Source organism: Chelonoidis abingdonii, chromosome 4, assembly GCF_003597395.2.
Source record: "Chelonoidis abingdonii isolate Lonesome George chromosome 4, CheloAbing_2.0, whole genome shotgun sequence".
NCBI classification, from domain to species: Eukaryota; Metazoa; Chordata; order Testudines; family Testudinidae; genus Chelonoidis; species Chelonoidis abingdonii.
Window position 1 is genome coordinate 129,774,034 of NC_133772.1, and position 13,991 is coordinate 129,788,024.

Consider the following 13,991-nt stretch of genomic DNA (forward strand, 5'->3'; position numbering starts at 1 on the left):
TATTTTAAACATTAAATTGAAGCTTATGATAATTGCATTCTATATTTGAGGTCAGTAGAAATATCCATTTGAGAGAGAAAAATACATGATATGCTAAAGGAAATGGTGTTTCCCTGAAATAGCCCTTAAAATAGAGCATTCTCTCTTATTTTTCTTGTGGTTTTCCCTTAATTTCTATTCAGAAGTGTAATTGAGGTTAGAATTTGGCACATGATCATAACTAAGGATGCACAAAGGATGTATTAGCATGCATGGGTTAGTATTAATATCTAACATACTGTGTCATAACTGATGAAATAGTACTAATCCGGGGTGGGCAAACTACGACCCATGGACTGGATGCGGCCCACAGGACTGGCACCCCTGTGGTGCAGCAGGCCCCATGCCGCTCGCAGAAGCAGCCAGCACCATGTTCCTGTGGCTCCTGGGGGCAGGGACAGAGGGCTCCGTGCACTGTCCTCGCCTGCTGGCACCCTTCCTCCCGCCCCCCGCCACTTCCATTGGCCAGGAATGGGGAACCATGGCCAATGGGAGCTTTGGGGGAGGTACCCATAGGTGAGGGCAATGCATGGAGCCCTCTGCCCCCGCCCCCAAGGCTGTAGGGACATGGTACTGGCTGCTTCCAGTAGTGGCATGGCACTGGGCTAGGGCAGGCAGGCAGGGAGCCTGCCCTGACCCCGGTGTGTGCCACTGCCACCCTGGTACCGCTCCAGGTAAGCGGTGCCAGGCCAGAGCCCGCACCCTGAACCCCTGCTGCACCGCACACTGCAACTCCCTGCCCTGAGCCACCTGCAGCACCCTGCCTGCACCCCAACCCTCAGCCACACCCTGCACCCCTCCTGTACCCCAATCCCCTACCCTCATCTCCTCCCACACTCCGCACCCCTCCTGCATCCCAATCCCCTGCCCTGAGCCCCCTCGTACACTCCACACTCCTCCTGCACTCCAACCCCTTGCCCTGAGCCCCTTCCTGTGCACAGCACCCCCTCCCACACCTTGCAGTCCCTCCCGCACCCCAGTCCCCTGCCCTCGTCCTACGTTCATGGCCCTGCATGCAATTTCCCCACCCAGATGTGGCGCTTGAGCCAAAAACTTTGCCCACCCCTGTGCTAGTCAATAGCAGTGTCATACTTAGCCATCAATTTTATATGGAACTTTTCTGAGAATAAGGTTCAAACTTCTCAAGTTGCCACACATTTTTTCACTGAAGACAATGCTTCAGTTAAAAGAAAGCATTCTTAATTTCAATTCTCTTGTCCTTGTAATTTTTTATTTTCAGGATAAGCTTAAGAACTTTACAAGTGAAATTGAAAGTATTCATATTATGACAATGTTCCTCCTCTACCTTGGTGGGTCCTGCGCTTATTGGCAGATTTGCTCACCTAAGTGATCTTCCCCACAGTCTGGGTCAACTCCTCCTGTGTCTGATCAGGAGTTGGGAGGTTTGAGGGGAACCCTGGCCCATCCTCTACCCGGGTTCCAGCCCAGGGCCTGTGGATTGCAGCTGTCTATAGTGTCTCCTGTAACAGCTGCATGACAGCTACAACTCCCTGGGCTACTTCCCCATGGCCTCCTCCAAACACCTTCTTTATCCTCACCACAGGACCTTCCTCTTGGTGTCTGATAACGCTTGTACTCCTTAGTCCTCCAGCAGAACAGCCTCTCACTCTGAGCTCCTTGTGCCTCTTGCTCCCAGCTCCTCACACGCACTTCCTCTCCTCTGGCTCCTCCTCACGCCTGACTGGAGTGAGCTCCTTTTTAAACCCAGGTGCCCTGATTAGCCTGCCTTGATTGGCTGCAGGTGTTCTAATCAGCCTGTCTGCCTTAATTGGTTCTAGCAGGTTCCTGATTACTCTAGTGCAGCCCCTTCTCTGGTCACTCAGGGAACAGAAAACTACTCATCCAGTGACCAGTATATTTTACCTCTACCAGACTCCCTGTATCTGGGCAGCGTCCGCTGGCTGCCTTGATGGCTTCGAGGAGCAGTGGGCATTGTCCGGGGTTCTCTGCTCGGTGTCCCCATCAGGTTCCCTTCATTTAGCCCTGTGACCTCACTCCTGTTTTTTCATTAGTTGTCCCACAGAATTAGTTGGTGTCACAGACCTGTGGATCCTCCCCTTAGGCTAGGGGGAGGTCCTTTAGAAGTGTACCCCACTGGTTTGGGTCTGTCACAATATATTTAAAGGCATATTCAAACATTAACATTAATGGTAAAATATGAAATATAAAATATTTTTATTTAAGAACATTGTTTTTGTCCTTCCATGTTAATATACTTTTCAAATGATTTCTTCCTCCAGAAAAAGGCAGCATTTTGTGTTATAGACGGTAGTGAAGTTATTTAATATTTGTTGCTAGGTTTTTGACATTTAAAGTGAGATTAAAATGTGCTCTGTAACTTACTAATTATCTAATATTAATGCAACAAGTTGCATTTTAAAGTGATGTTACCTTTTCATTCCATAGCTAGTGAACATAATACAAAAGATAGGCCCTGATCCTACAAACATAGGCTTAATTTTATAAACTGGTGTAATAGAGTTCAGTGGACAACTCATGCAAGTAGAGGCACTCATAAGAGTAAATGTTTTCAAAATCAGGACCTTAGTTTGTAATTGGAGAAACATTAAAATAGACTACATTATACATTAAAATGTTTTCACTATGGTCTGGCTGCCAATATTTTATCTAATTGGTTGGAGGAGCTTGCTCTGAGTGTTCCTCCTTTATCGCTTTCACCAGGGCCAGCCTAAAACATATTGGTTTCTGAAGCGAAAGCAAGATTTGATCTCTTACTACCATCTCTTCCTTGTTGGCAATTTATTTTTCGCACCTACCTATGCAGCTTAGCAACCCACATATTTTCTGTGTTCATCACCCAAAAGAACATTTTTATTTCAACTTAATAATTTACATTTTGGTTGGGTTTTGTATCAGAATGCATCCAAAACAATTTGTACCACTCTCAGGTGCTCCAAAAGAGAGACTATGGTAGCTGATATAAAGCTTTCCAGGATGCGTCTGATGTTTCCGACTGTGTAGAACTTAAAATGGAGACATCCTGTCAGAGTAGTGCTTGGTTAGGTAGCAACTTAGCAGCTAAAGAATAGTGGTTCAGGTCTGGCAAGTTGGTGAAGTGACCACAGTAATCTCTCTCCCCCTTTCAATATAAAGTCTTAAGTGGCCAATCTATTTCACTAGTTACTAAAACTGTTTATGGCTGAGTCTTCTGTCTAGCTAAAGAGAGCTGGATGCTGAGAGCACACTAAAGAGTCATGCAAATCCCTCCTGGTAGAGAAGTTTGGACGAAGGTTGGAAGGGGAAATTAGCCCTCTGAAAACTCCCTCACAGAGGAAAAGGGAAAAAGATCTTTTTAGGGTCTTTGTTTTTTTTTTCATAAATGTAAGTAGAAGTGTCGCATGCTGACAAGATAGTGACTGAAACTGCAGAAATATTTAAGAGGTCTCAGTTTACTCATTACCTTTGGGTTATTAAAACTGGGTTGAAAGTACAGGATAGAGTATTTGATACTGAATTAAAGGCTGAATGGATATGAAAAGACATAGTCAGCTTATTAGTGCTCAAAATTTGACCTACTTTGTGTAATATGGCTAGGAATGTCATATTATACCTTCTTTTTAAATCTATCACTCCATTCTCTAAATTTAGGTCGTTTGGACTGATACACAAAAATTGTAAGTGTGACCTCTCTGATATTCTGCTTCAGAAGTCTATGTATTGCATATACCTGAGCAGTTGATATTCCAACTGGCATCAGTGATATTAGTATAGCACCTTTGTAGACTGAAAAATAAGCAAAAAGGCAGCCATGTTAATCTCCATTGCAGTAGATACCCAGCAAAATAGTCCAACTGCTGCAGTTCAGTTCTTAGTAACCTAAATCATTATCTGTTCTGGAAAATAATTTGTTAAATAGTTATGTTAATGCTCTTAGAAATAAAAGTTCAATTAAACTTTCTGAGGTATAGTTTATCAAAATTCTTTTGTAATAAAATACTTTTATATATACTGCTATATAACTTACTCCCTTTTTTGTTAGTACTGTCAAAAGAACCAGCTCAGCTGAACGTGTATCATCAGGAGGTCGAAGGGAAAGCTATGGAGATTCCAAAGGCATCCGCAATCGCACTGGATCCACCAGCAGTTCTTCTAGTGGTAAAAAGAACAGTGAGAAGTATGTGATGTTTTTAATGTTTCCCTCTTCCCCACACTGACGGCCCTAATAATGAAGATACTAATTTTAAATAAGCAACTATTGAAAGGTTGGATTTTCTGATGATACAGCAATCAGACATGAGATGCCTATTCTGTATTGAACAGAGGATAGTTTTAAAGTACTCCGTCATCTAAATACTTTTTCAGGTTGAGATTACACATTTTGTTTGCCTTATTGTATTCCAAGCCATGAGCCATGTGAAAATTTTGAGTTTTATACAGTAATGGCAGAAAAGCTTAGCGTTATTAATCCTTCTTTCCAGTATGTTGTTGGACTCCTTCATGTTTCTTCTCGTGATTTTTTTCTTTGGATAATGCAGTCACTTGTCTAGGGCATCATGTCTTCCCTCTGCTGATACGTTAGCAGATTTTTAAAGTGGCTGTTCATACTCATTATGGAGGCATTTCGTAATGTCTCCATAGTTAAGGTTGTGTTGAGATTTGTATGTAAAGCAGGACTACAATCTCTGTTTCATACTTTAAAATCTGATTTTAGTTTCCAGGTTTGGCACAAAACTCTTTATAGCACAACTGAAGTTTCTATATTTATTTTAGGGAAATATATACTAACTTTTGCAGAGGAGGCATGTGACCTCTGTTTTGGAAATGTTGTCCTGTTTTCCTTATTTCTTTGTTTCCTTCTAGATAAATAATCACGTAGCTCATAAACTCTGTGCACAACATGATGATAACCTCTTGGACATAGGCCATTTTTTAAATTAAACAGAGATTCCGGGCTAAAAAGAGGGATCCAACCAACTTGGATCCTCTTGGTGGCACTGTGATGATGCCTTAACCAATAGTGAACAGATTTACCACTCAGATCCATTGCTACCGTAGGTGATCAGATTCGACTAAAAGCTGATGGTTTTGTTGATCACAACATGTTCTGCATGAAAGATTAGCTTTCTATGGAAGCAGTTTCAGTAAATATTGCCATTTTTCAATCTTTCCTTTCCCTAACTCCATAGTGGCTTTTCAATACAAATGGTTTACTAACAATCATGGCACAGTGCAGTGAATTACAGAAGGGATGGGGGGAGGAAGAAAACAAAATAGCTTACATCTCTTGAAAGCAATCCCCTCTCTCTGACCACTTTGGTCCCTTTGTCAGCATTGCACTTAGTGTCTAGATAGCAACTCCTTTCTTGTCCCCCACAGACATGCTTATTAAATCCCCTCCTGAATTTTCCCAAATAGTTTGTTGGACACACACACGCGTGCGCGCGCACACACACACACTCACTAGGATTTGTCAACAGCTTTAATCTCCACCTTTCAGGAGATGATCCACTGAAGAAGAGGAAATACTTAACAATGGTTGGTAGTTGCCTTTCAAAGGCTTACTGACCTAGCTCAGATACCACCTTTCACAGATGAGTTTGGCTGGTTGTGCCCACTTATGGACAGCGTGCATAAATACTTAAATACTCTCCCAGTTATGTTTTTTTCAGTTGTCAATGAACTGTGAAGTATGGACAGAGGCCCAGGCCCTCTGTCATGCTGATATACAGATACTCCTTAAAAATATATCTTTCTTTTTTGGTGTAGTTGTACACTGTTTTTGGACTAACAAGCATTGGTGGCCGATGAGCAAAATAATGATGGGAAACTGTAGGTGCTAGAGATACTTAACGTATGCCATGGTTGGACTAGATTTTCAAAGGAAAAAAACTTGACATCTAGTGGGAGAGAGGCTAGGATCCCGGGGATGTGAAAATGGTTGTATTAGAAATGTGAAAAAAAGTTTTGCCATCTATGAGCAGGGTGCTACAAGGAAAATGTTATTTTTACCATGTCCACATGTTGTATGTGGTTTTTAATTAATTGGTTTTATAAAATTATATGAACTATTACTATGGTATATGAAAAGTGTTGTGTGCATGGCAAACTTTAAAAGAGAACTCCTTGATTATTTTCACAGCAAACCCAAGGAACCAATGTTCAGTGCAGGTAGGTTCTGTTTTATTTTTCTCCATTTCTAAAGAGATAACTTGCATGCTGATGCATTTTTTATTGTACAGTGATTTATCAGGGAAATTGGCATTAGGATTCAGAGCCTTTCACTTACAGACCACTGGTGGCCTACTTCTTAGTGGCCAATGGGTCTGCATTGCAACTGGAATCCATTTTTGGCAAGAAGGCCAAGAATAAGCCATGAAAATGGAAACTTCCTTCTTACCCAACAGAAATATTTCTGTTCAAAAACAGGATTAAGATTTTTGTGGGTTGAAGTAAATGTGAAGCTCAGACTATGGCTCTCTGCATTATACAATATTTTAAGTGTGATTCTACTCATAAAAATGAGCAAATGCAATTAAGAGATTTCATATTTATGTCTCAGTTCTTTCCTGAGCAATATTGCCAAGTTACCAATAAAAATATTGTTTTTCTAACTGAAGTTCTGGAAGCTCATCTTTTGACTTGAAAGTCAATGTTCTTTTCTTTCCTGCTCATGCATTATCACCATCAATAAGATTCTGCAGGCTATGTTCTAAATTTAAATAAGGACAGAGTTTATTTGCCTCTGCCATTAAAACTTTACTGTCAATTCTGTTGATGGCATGTGACACAAAATAGAGTACAGCTTGCTTCCCTGTTGGTTCTGCAGAGCCAAGCAAAAGTAAAAAGTAGTAAAAACTTACTTCGTCATTGGAATAAGCGAATGTGATGGAATGCACACTGAGAACAAAATCTACTGCTTCGGCATGTGGTGTTTTTATAGTTACTTTTCAGACTATAATCATAATTTAAGTTAAAGATGGAGGATTTCTGTGTCTTGGGCTGATAATCAAGGCCCCCAGCAACACACATAAGCCTGTGCCTCACATCAAGCACTTAAGTAGTCTTGTTGATTTCACTGGGACTACTCATGTACTTAATTATTACTCTTGGCTAGAAAAACAGAGTTTTGAATGCAGTTACACACAATCCACCGAATGGCCGATAGGTCAATGTTTTGTCAAGCAACAGGTAGACCTCTAAGAGGATACAGCTGGACAACCAATAGAGCAGGGGTGTAGGTGAGCCTGACTGTACTCAAACCCATCTTTATCTAGCACTTCTGTCTCTGTCTCTGTAATCACAAGGGAAGCGCCGTGTGACACACTGCAAAGGTAGGCATCACTTCCAAAACCTCATAGCTCTCTAAGCAAAACTGTTACCGGGGTGACAGAAGCTGTGTTTTTATACAGCCAATATATATTTTTATTGCACAGTTAAAAATCTTGAATTTATTTTGAGTAAGTTTAAAAATATTCATGTAACAGTGACTGAATTATAACCCTTGGACGCACTATAATGATAACAATGGGTTATAATTTAGATTTTGGTTGACTTTGGTAAATGACTTTTTTAAAAATTAAGTGTTAAGAGAGCTATATGGCAGCACCTGGATGTCTCACTGTGTTTGAAATGCTGTTTTGCACCTCTGCTGACATGCCCTATGATATAGAACCTGCCCTGTTTTTGCTGTTTTGCTGCAAATCTAATGTATGCTTATCGAAACATTGTTTTTCCCTCTGCTTATATCTTCCTTGGTAGATTGTAGATTTGTCTGAATTATCAGTAAGCAGAAGTCGGTGTATAATTCATTTTAAATGCTTTTTTGCACAGTATAGTATTACAGAATTATGTTTAGTAAATGTATAGTATTGATTTCTTAAACATAATTGAATTGAACATTAAATATGCGCATTTGGTACATGTCTGTAACTTGTCTCTCTGGTATAACCAGAGATCTTGTCTTGGATTTTAGAAATTGCCTATTCTTAACTAATTTTTCACTAATCTGCATCTTTTAGCTTTACATCAATTAAGTTTAAGCCCTTACAAAGGAATAACTGTTTTACTCTCAAGACTAAATTTTGGAAGGGGCCTCAACCCCACCACTGTGTATTCATCATGCAGGTTTATGTCTGTAACCAAAAGTGGGTTCAGTTGCAGGTCCAGTTAGCATTAAGACATCTGACTACTAGGGTTTTTGATTAATCACAGTTATCTCACACAATTAATTAAAAAAAATTAATCACGATGAAAAAAATTAATTGTGATTAATCACACTGTTAAACAGTAGAATACCAATTGAAATTTATTAAATATTTTGGATGTTTTTCTATATTTTTAAATATCTTGATTTCAGTTACAACACAGAATACAAAGTGTACAGTGCTCACTTTATATTATTTTTGTTATAAATATTTTCATGCTAAAGATGGTAAATAAAAGAAATAGTATTTTTTAGTTCACCTCATACAAGTACTGTAGTGCAATCTCTTTATCGTGAAAGTGCACTTACAAATGTAGATTTTTTTTGTTACATAACTGCACTCAAAAAACAAAACAATGTAAAACTTTTTAGAGCCTACAAGTCCACTCAGTCCTACTACTTGTTCAGCCAATCACTAAGACAAACAAGTTTGTTTACATTTACAGGAGATATGCTGCCCTGCTTTTTATTTACAATGTCACCTGAAAGTGAGAACAGGTGTTCGCATGGCACTTTTGTAGCATTGCAAGGTATTTACATGTCTGATATGCTAAACATTCTTATGCCCCTTCTTGCTTTAGCCACCATTCCAGAGAACATGCTTCCATGCTGATGATGCTTGTTAAAAAAATAATGTGTTAATTACTTAGTGACTGAACTCCTTGGGGGAGAATTGTATGTCTCCTGCTCTATTTTACCTATATTCTACCATATATCTCATGTTATAGCTGTCTCGGATGATGACCCAGCATGTTTTTTATTTTAAGAACCCTTTCACTGCAGATTTGACAAAACGCAAAGAAGGTACCAATGTGAGATTTCTAAAGATAGCTAAAGCACTTGAACCAAGGCCTGAGAATCTGAAGTCCCTTTCAAAATCTGAGAGGGACGAGGTGTGGAGAATGCTTTCGAAAGTCTTAAAAGAGCAACACTCTGATGCAGAAACTACAGAACCCGAACCACCAAAAAAGATCAGCCTTCTGCAGGTAGCATCCGACTCAGATGATGAAAATGAACATGCATCAGTCTGCACTGCTTTGGATCGTTATCAAGCAGAACCCATCATCAGCATGGACATATGTCCTCTGTTGAAGCATGAAGGGACATATGAATCTTCAGTGCGTCTGACACATAAATATCTTGCGACGCTGGCTACAGCCATGCCATGCAAATACCTATTCTCACTTTCAGTGACATTGTAAACAAGAAGTGGGCAGCATTATCTCCTTGTTTGTCCATTAACCAAAACTTGTTTGTCTGAGCGATTGGCTGAAGTAGGACTGAGTGGACTTGTAGGCTCTCCAGTTTTACATTGTTTTGTTCTTGTGTACATAATTCTACATTTGTAAGTTCAACTTTCATGATAAAGAGATTGCACTACAGTACTTGTATGAGGTGAATTGAAAAATACCATTTCTTTTGCTTTTTACAGTGCAAATATTAGTAATAAAAATAAATACAAAATGAGCATGGTATACCTTGTATTCTAAGCTGTAACTGAAATCAATATATTTGAAAATGTATAAAAGATCCAAAAATATTTAAACAAATGGTATTCTATTATTGTTTAACAGTGCAATTAATTGCAATTAATTTTTTTGATCATTTGACAGCCCTAATGACTACTTAAAAGAAGAAAATGTACCTGCATTTGCTTGGGCTCACAAAATTTGTGGGTGCAGAAATACAGGCTATGTAAAAATTTGGTCCTTGGGTTCTTGTTTCTAGTCCTCTGATGCCTCTGTCTCCTCACATTTATAGTTTTATAGTGATCTGATATTTAATGACCTTTGCTAAGGAAAGTAGGGGGAAAGGATTGTGCAGTGTTTTATGTACTTTAGTAGTCAAAATTGTAAAAGTCACTATGGTTCAAGTGACCAAATAATAATAATGAGAGACCTAATAATCTCCTCCCTTACCTGCCTTTTAATAATCACGATAAGAGTTGACATCACTAAAATCTGTTAACTTTCCAAATGTACAGTCTCATAATGCCTCAATATCTTTAGTGCTGGTAATATATTCTCAGCCTAATCACAGGGGTATCAGATGCTAATATGAACAGTGATGTAGTTATCTATCTTGTGCAGTGCAAGAGCATATTTTGTTTCTTGGTAGAGAACTAGAAATCTAATTATTTATAAATATCCAAACATGTCTTCAGTGTTATCAGTCATCTTGAACTCCACACATCTTTTAACATTTTAGTTGTGTCCACTTTTAACATTGTTTTCCATTCTGTCACTAGAAATCTCAGTTAAAAAACTATTAGTCTTTTTAATATAGTGCCATAATTATACATGACACCGTGCAAGAGCAGTGCTGTGGCACAACAACTAGGTTTCCTAAGCATATACATTTCTGCAGTTCAATAGCAAAATATAGTTTAAACATATGACATTTCTTTATTGAATGAATTCTCGATATAAACAAGACTAGGGCCAATAATGCCTGCATGTACTCCCATTAAAACACAGCTTTTAGTTTTTAAAATTAAACTAATACTGGCATGTGTGTTAATGATGCTTGAAAATCCTTAGCATAACTTTAACATACCTAATTGTATAAGTTTTATTTACATAATTTTGTTACTTCTGCCCTTCCGTTTCCTCTGTGCACATGATTATTCTGTCTAGTAACTCTACAGATGTCACTGACTCCAAAACTGCTTGATTCACATAAGAACAAGGCTGAATCCTTTGATCTGCTGATGGAGCAGCAGGAGCCAGCAAGTTTTGAATCTGGACAAACTTCACCAGAAGTTCACAAGACACCATGTTTGGCCCTGCCAATTTCTAAAAGTCCTAGTCAGACCTTCATGCCATTTCCTAGATCTCCTAGTTTTATAAGTCCCATGAAATCCCCAAGTCAGTACTTTCAGATCTGTTATTAATTCATGCTTCTGTTCTCAGACGTATTTCTTATAAGACCCCCGCAACTACAGTATTTCTAGGGTTTTCTCTTCTAAATGTTTACTTTCTATTAGCAAAGTTCAGTTTTGTAGCTTCTTTCCTGTACATCATTTTTCTTTCTATAATGTGTTGTCAATTTGTGATTCCTGTTTCAATGTTTAGCTATGCTTTAAACACTTTACTATTTTTGCATGTATGTCTGCATGATTCTTTTTACTAATTGTTTGTGTTTTTATGTGATGTACCTTTCACATTATGTATCAAGTGTAAAGTACATCTTTACACTGAGATGCAAACAATGCAACTAACTGTTTAAGTATTTTTAGAAGCTTATGCTTAGAACTGTAAATATCCATCAAAAACTAAATAAAAGAATTTTAAGTGGCATTCCTGCGTTAATTGTAATTTTTACTTTGGTATTTTTCTTCAGTTCTGGTATAAAAAGGAAATATGTACATACTGTATTAATTTTCCCTGAAAGTAATGGTTTGGTCTTAATGTTTTCATTTCCATAGTTCTTTGTTGCATAGTCTGGTTGAAGAGTTTGCTGCTAGTCTCAAAATATTTAGACCAAAAGGGGACTTCATGTGTTTTGTTTGATAACCCCTATCTAGTGTTAGTTTGTGACTAAAACAAAAACAAAAGCTACATGTCCTATAATATAAGTTTGAAATGCCATATTATGCAAAAATATTATTCACTGAAATGATAGGTGGGAGCAGTTGGAGGAGAAATCTTTGCTAATGTGTTTATGTGTAACTCTCTAAACATTTCTGACCCTTTTTGTAGAAGAAGGATATGTAAAAATGTTTCTGCGTGGACGTCCTGTTACTATGTACATGCCCAAAGATCAAGTGGAATCTTACAATTTGGAAGCAAAAGTAGAACTACCAGTCAAGAGGCTTAAACTGGAATGGGTGTATCCTTTTTATGCTAGAGCATTACTGGGAACTACTAATTTCTCAGCAGTTGTCTTAAAATTTTGTTTTAAAAATTATTTAGCAAAATTGAGGTCTTTATGTTAAATTAGTTTCTTTAATGAACTATTAGGCCACATTCGCTTTTAAATAGGTGATAATTTCTTGAAGCTGCTGCTCCAGATTTTATGCAAAATAGTCAAGCAGCTCAAGGAAGGTTTCACTTAAATGTTGCCTGAAGATTATCTTTCAAACATGTTAACTATCACAAATTAAAATGAGACATATTGCAAGAATTTAGTGAACTGTGATTACTAATTATAGTGTACATAAAACGAAGTTTGCTTCTTTTCTAATACACATCAGTATTTTATTACGCTATATATATTTTTTTATTTGCACACTTGTCTTTAAGAGGTTCTATAATTGCAGTACACGGATAAGAAAAGGGGCCTTGTAGAACATTCTTGTACATGACAAATTCTCTTCATTGTAGTTAGAAATAAATTTTTTTTTAAGTTGGAGCCTAAAGTTAGACTCAGAAATCCACATTTAAATGCCAGTCATCTATTATCAAGTTTTATTGTAAGTCTCGTGGTAGAAGTGAGACTTGAATGGGGATTTGATGGAGGATAATGTGATCACTTTACGCATTTTTATTCGGCACTCCTTCTCAGCATAAGGGCAAACATGGGAGAATGCATGACAGTACTTGCTAGAAAATTTGGCAGATAGGCAATGAAGACTGCTTTGGCATAGACCCCAGCCTCCACTCCCTCCACTCCGCCACCAATGTTTCAATATTGTATAAAAAATTATAGTTGGGATGGGGATAGGCCATGACTTCAGTGTGAGGATTCCTGTCTTGTTTTTAAAAGTGTGATACCCGTAGTATAACCTATTAGAAAGCTAAAGTTTTCAATCCATGGAAATATCCCAAAGGTTAACAGCCTCAAGCCAGAGCTGAGTAGTTGGAAGGTTAGAAGGTAGAGGAGGAAAAATATTTCCAAAGAATACCATGCTGAATTTTTCTTTCAGACTTTTCTTTCTTTGGATGTAGTCAGTGGGACTGTTTGCAGGCTTAGAAGTTAAACTCACGTGTATATCTTTGCAGAATACTGGCACAAAGATGTTACTATTTTTTATTATTATTTGTGTTCCCATAACACTTAGGAGCCCTTGTCATGGACCAGGACACCATTGTGCTAGATACTATACAAACAGAGAACAAGACAATGGTCCATGCCCCAAAGAGATTACAACCTAAGTAAGATGATAATGGAGTCTCATGTCAGTGTCGATGTACAAGGATTCAGAAAACATTACAGGTGAACATGTATATGTAGAGTGACCAGATGTCCCATTTTTAAAGGGACTGTCCTGTTTTTTGGGACTTTTTTTTGTATAGGCGCCTATTATCCCCCACCCCTTGTCCTGTTTTTTTCACAGTTGCTCTCTGGTAACCCTATGTATGTGTGAGATCAGACCAATGAGAGAAACACAAACATGGTTACATGTGGGACAGGCAAGATTGGCCATGACCGTTGTAGGCTGTTTTATCCTTCCTTTGTGTTGTTCATGTTTTTCACATAAGGTGTTAATGCACCTTGCTTCAGAGCAGTTAATAGCAACATGACAAATCGTCAGCCATCTTGCTCAGTTATGGGATCAACCTGACATGCTTTCAAGTTTGACTTCAGTGAGTCTGTATATTATTTGTAGTGGCCTCCAGGAAAACTAGTGCATTGCTTTAGATGACCATAAAGTATGGCTGTTGGTAGTTTCAGTTTGGCCATACAAATGAGATGCTTTGACCAATGTAGCTGAGCTTTTATGAGCATGCTTTGAATGTCAGACATCCAACAACAATTAAGGATATCAGTATTGGGAGTCTTGTCCTACCATTTGATTCTGTAAAGAGGCCGAAGACAGCACATA

General features: G+C 38.4%; 1 protein-coding gene across 6 annotated transcripts in view; it reads left to right on the forward strand.

Moving 5' to 3' along the window:
• EML1 (EMAP like 1) overlaps nt 1-13,991 on the forward strand; it is a 222,976-nt gene that overhangs the window by 136,728 nt on the left and 72,257 nt on the right. For 4 of the 6 annotated variants that reach the window (XM_032771562.2, XM_075065678.1, XM_032771560.2 and 1 more), the window contains 4 exons: nt 4,061-4,195; nt 6,161-6,189; nt 7,326-7,352; nt 11,926-12,055. In XM_032771562.2, coding sequence (XP_032627453.1) covers nt 4,061-4,195; nt 6,161-6,189; nt 7,326-7,352; nt 11,926-12,055 — 321 coding nt within the window. The remainder of the gene's footprint in view (nt 1-4,060; nt 4,196-6,160; nt 6,190-7,325; nt 7,353-11,925; nt 12,056-13,991) is intronic. The other 2 variants (XM_032771565.2, XM_032771561.2) reach the window with 1 other exon arrangement.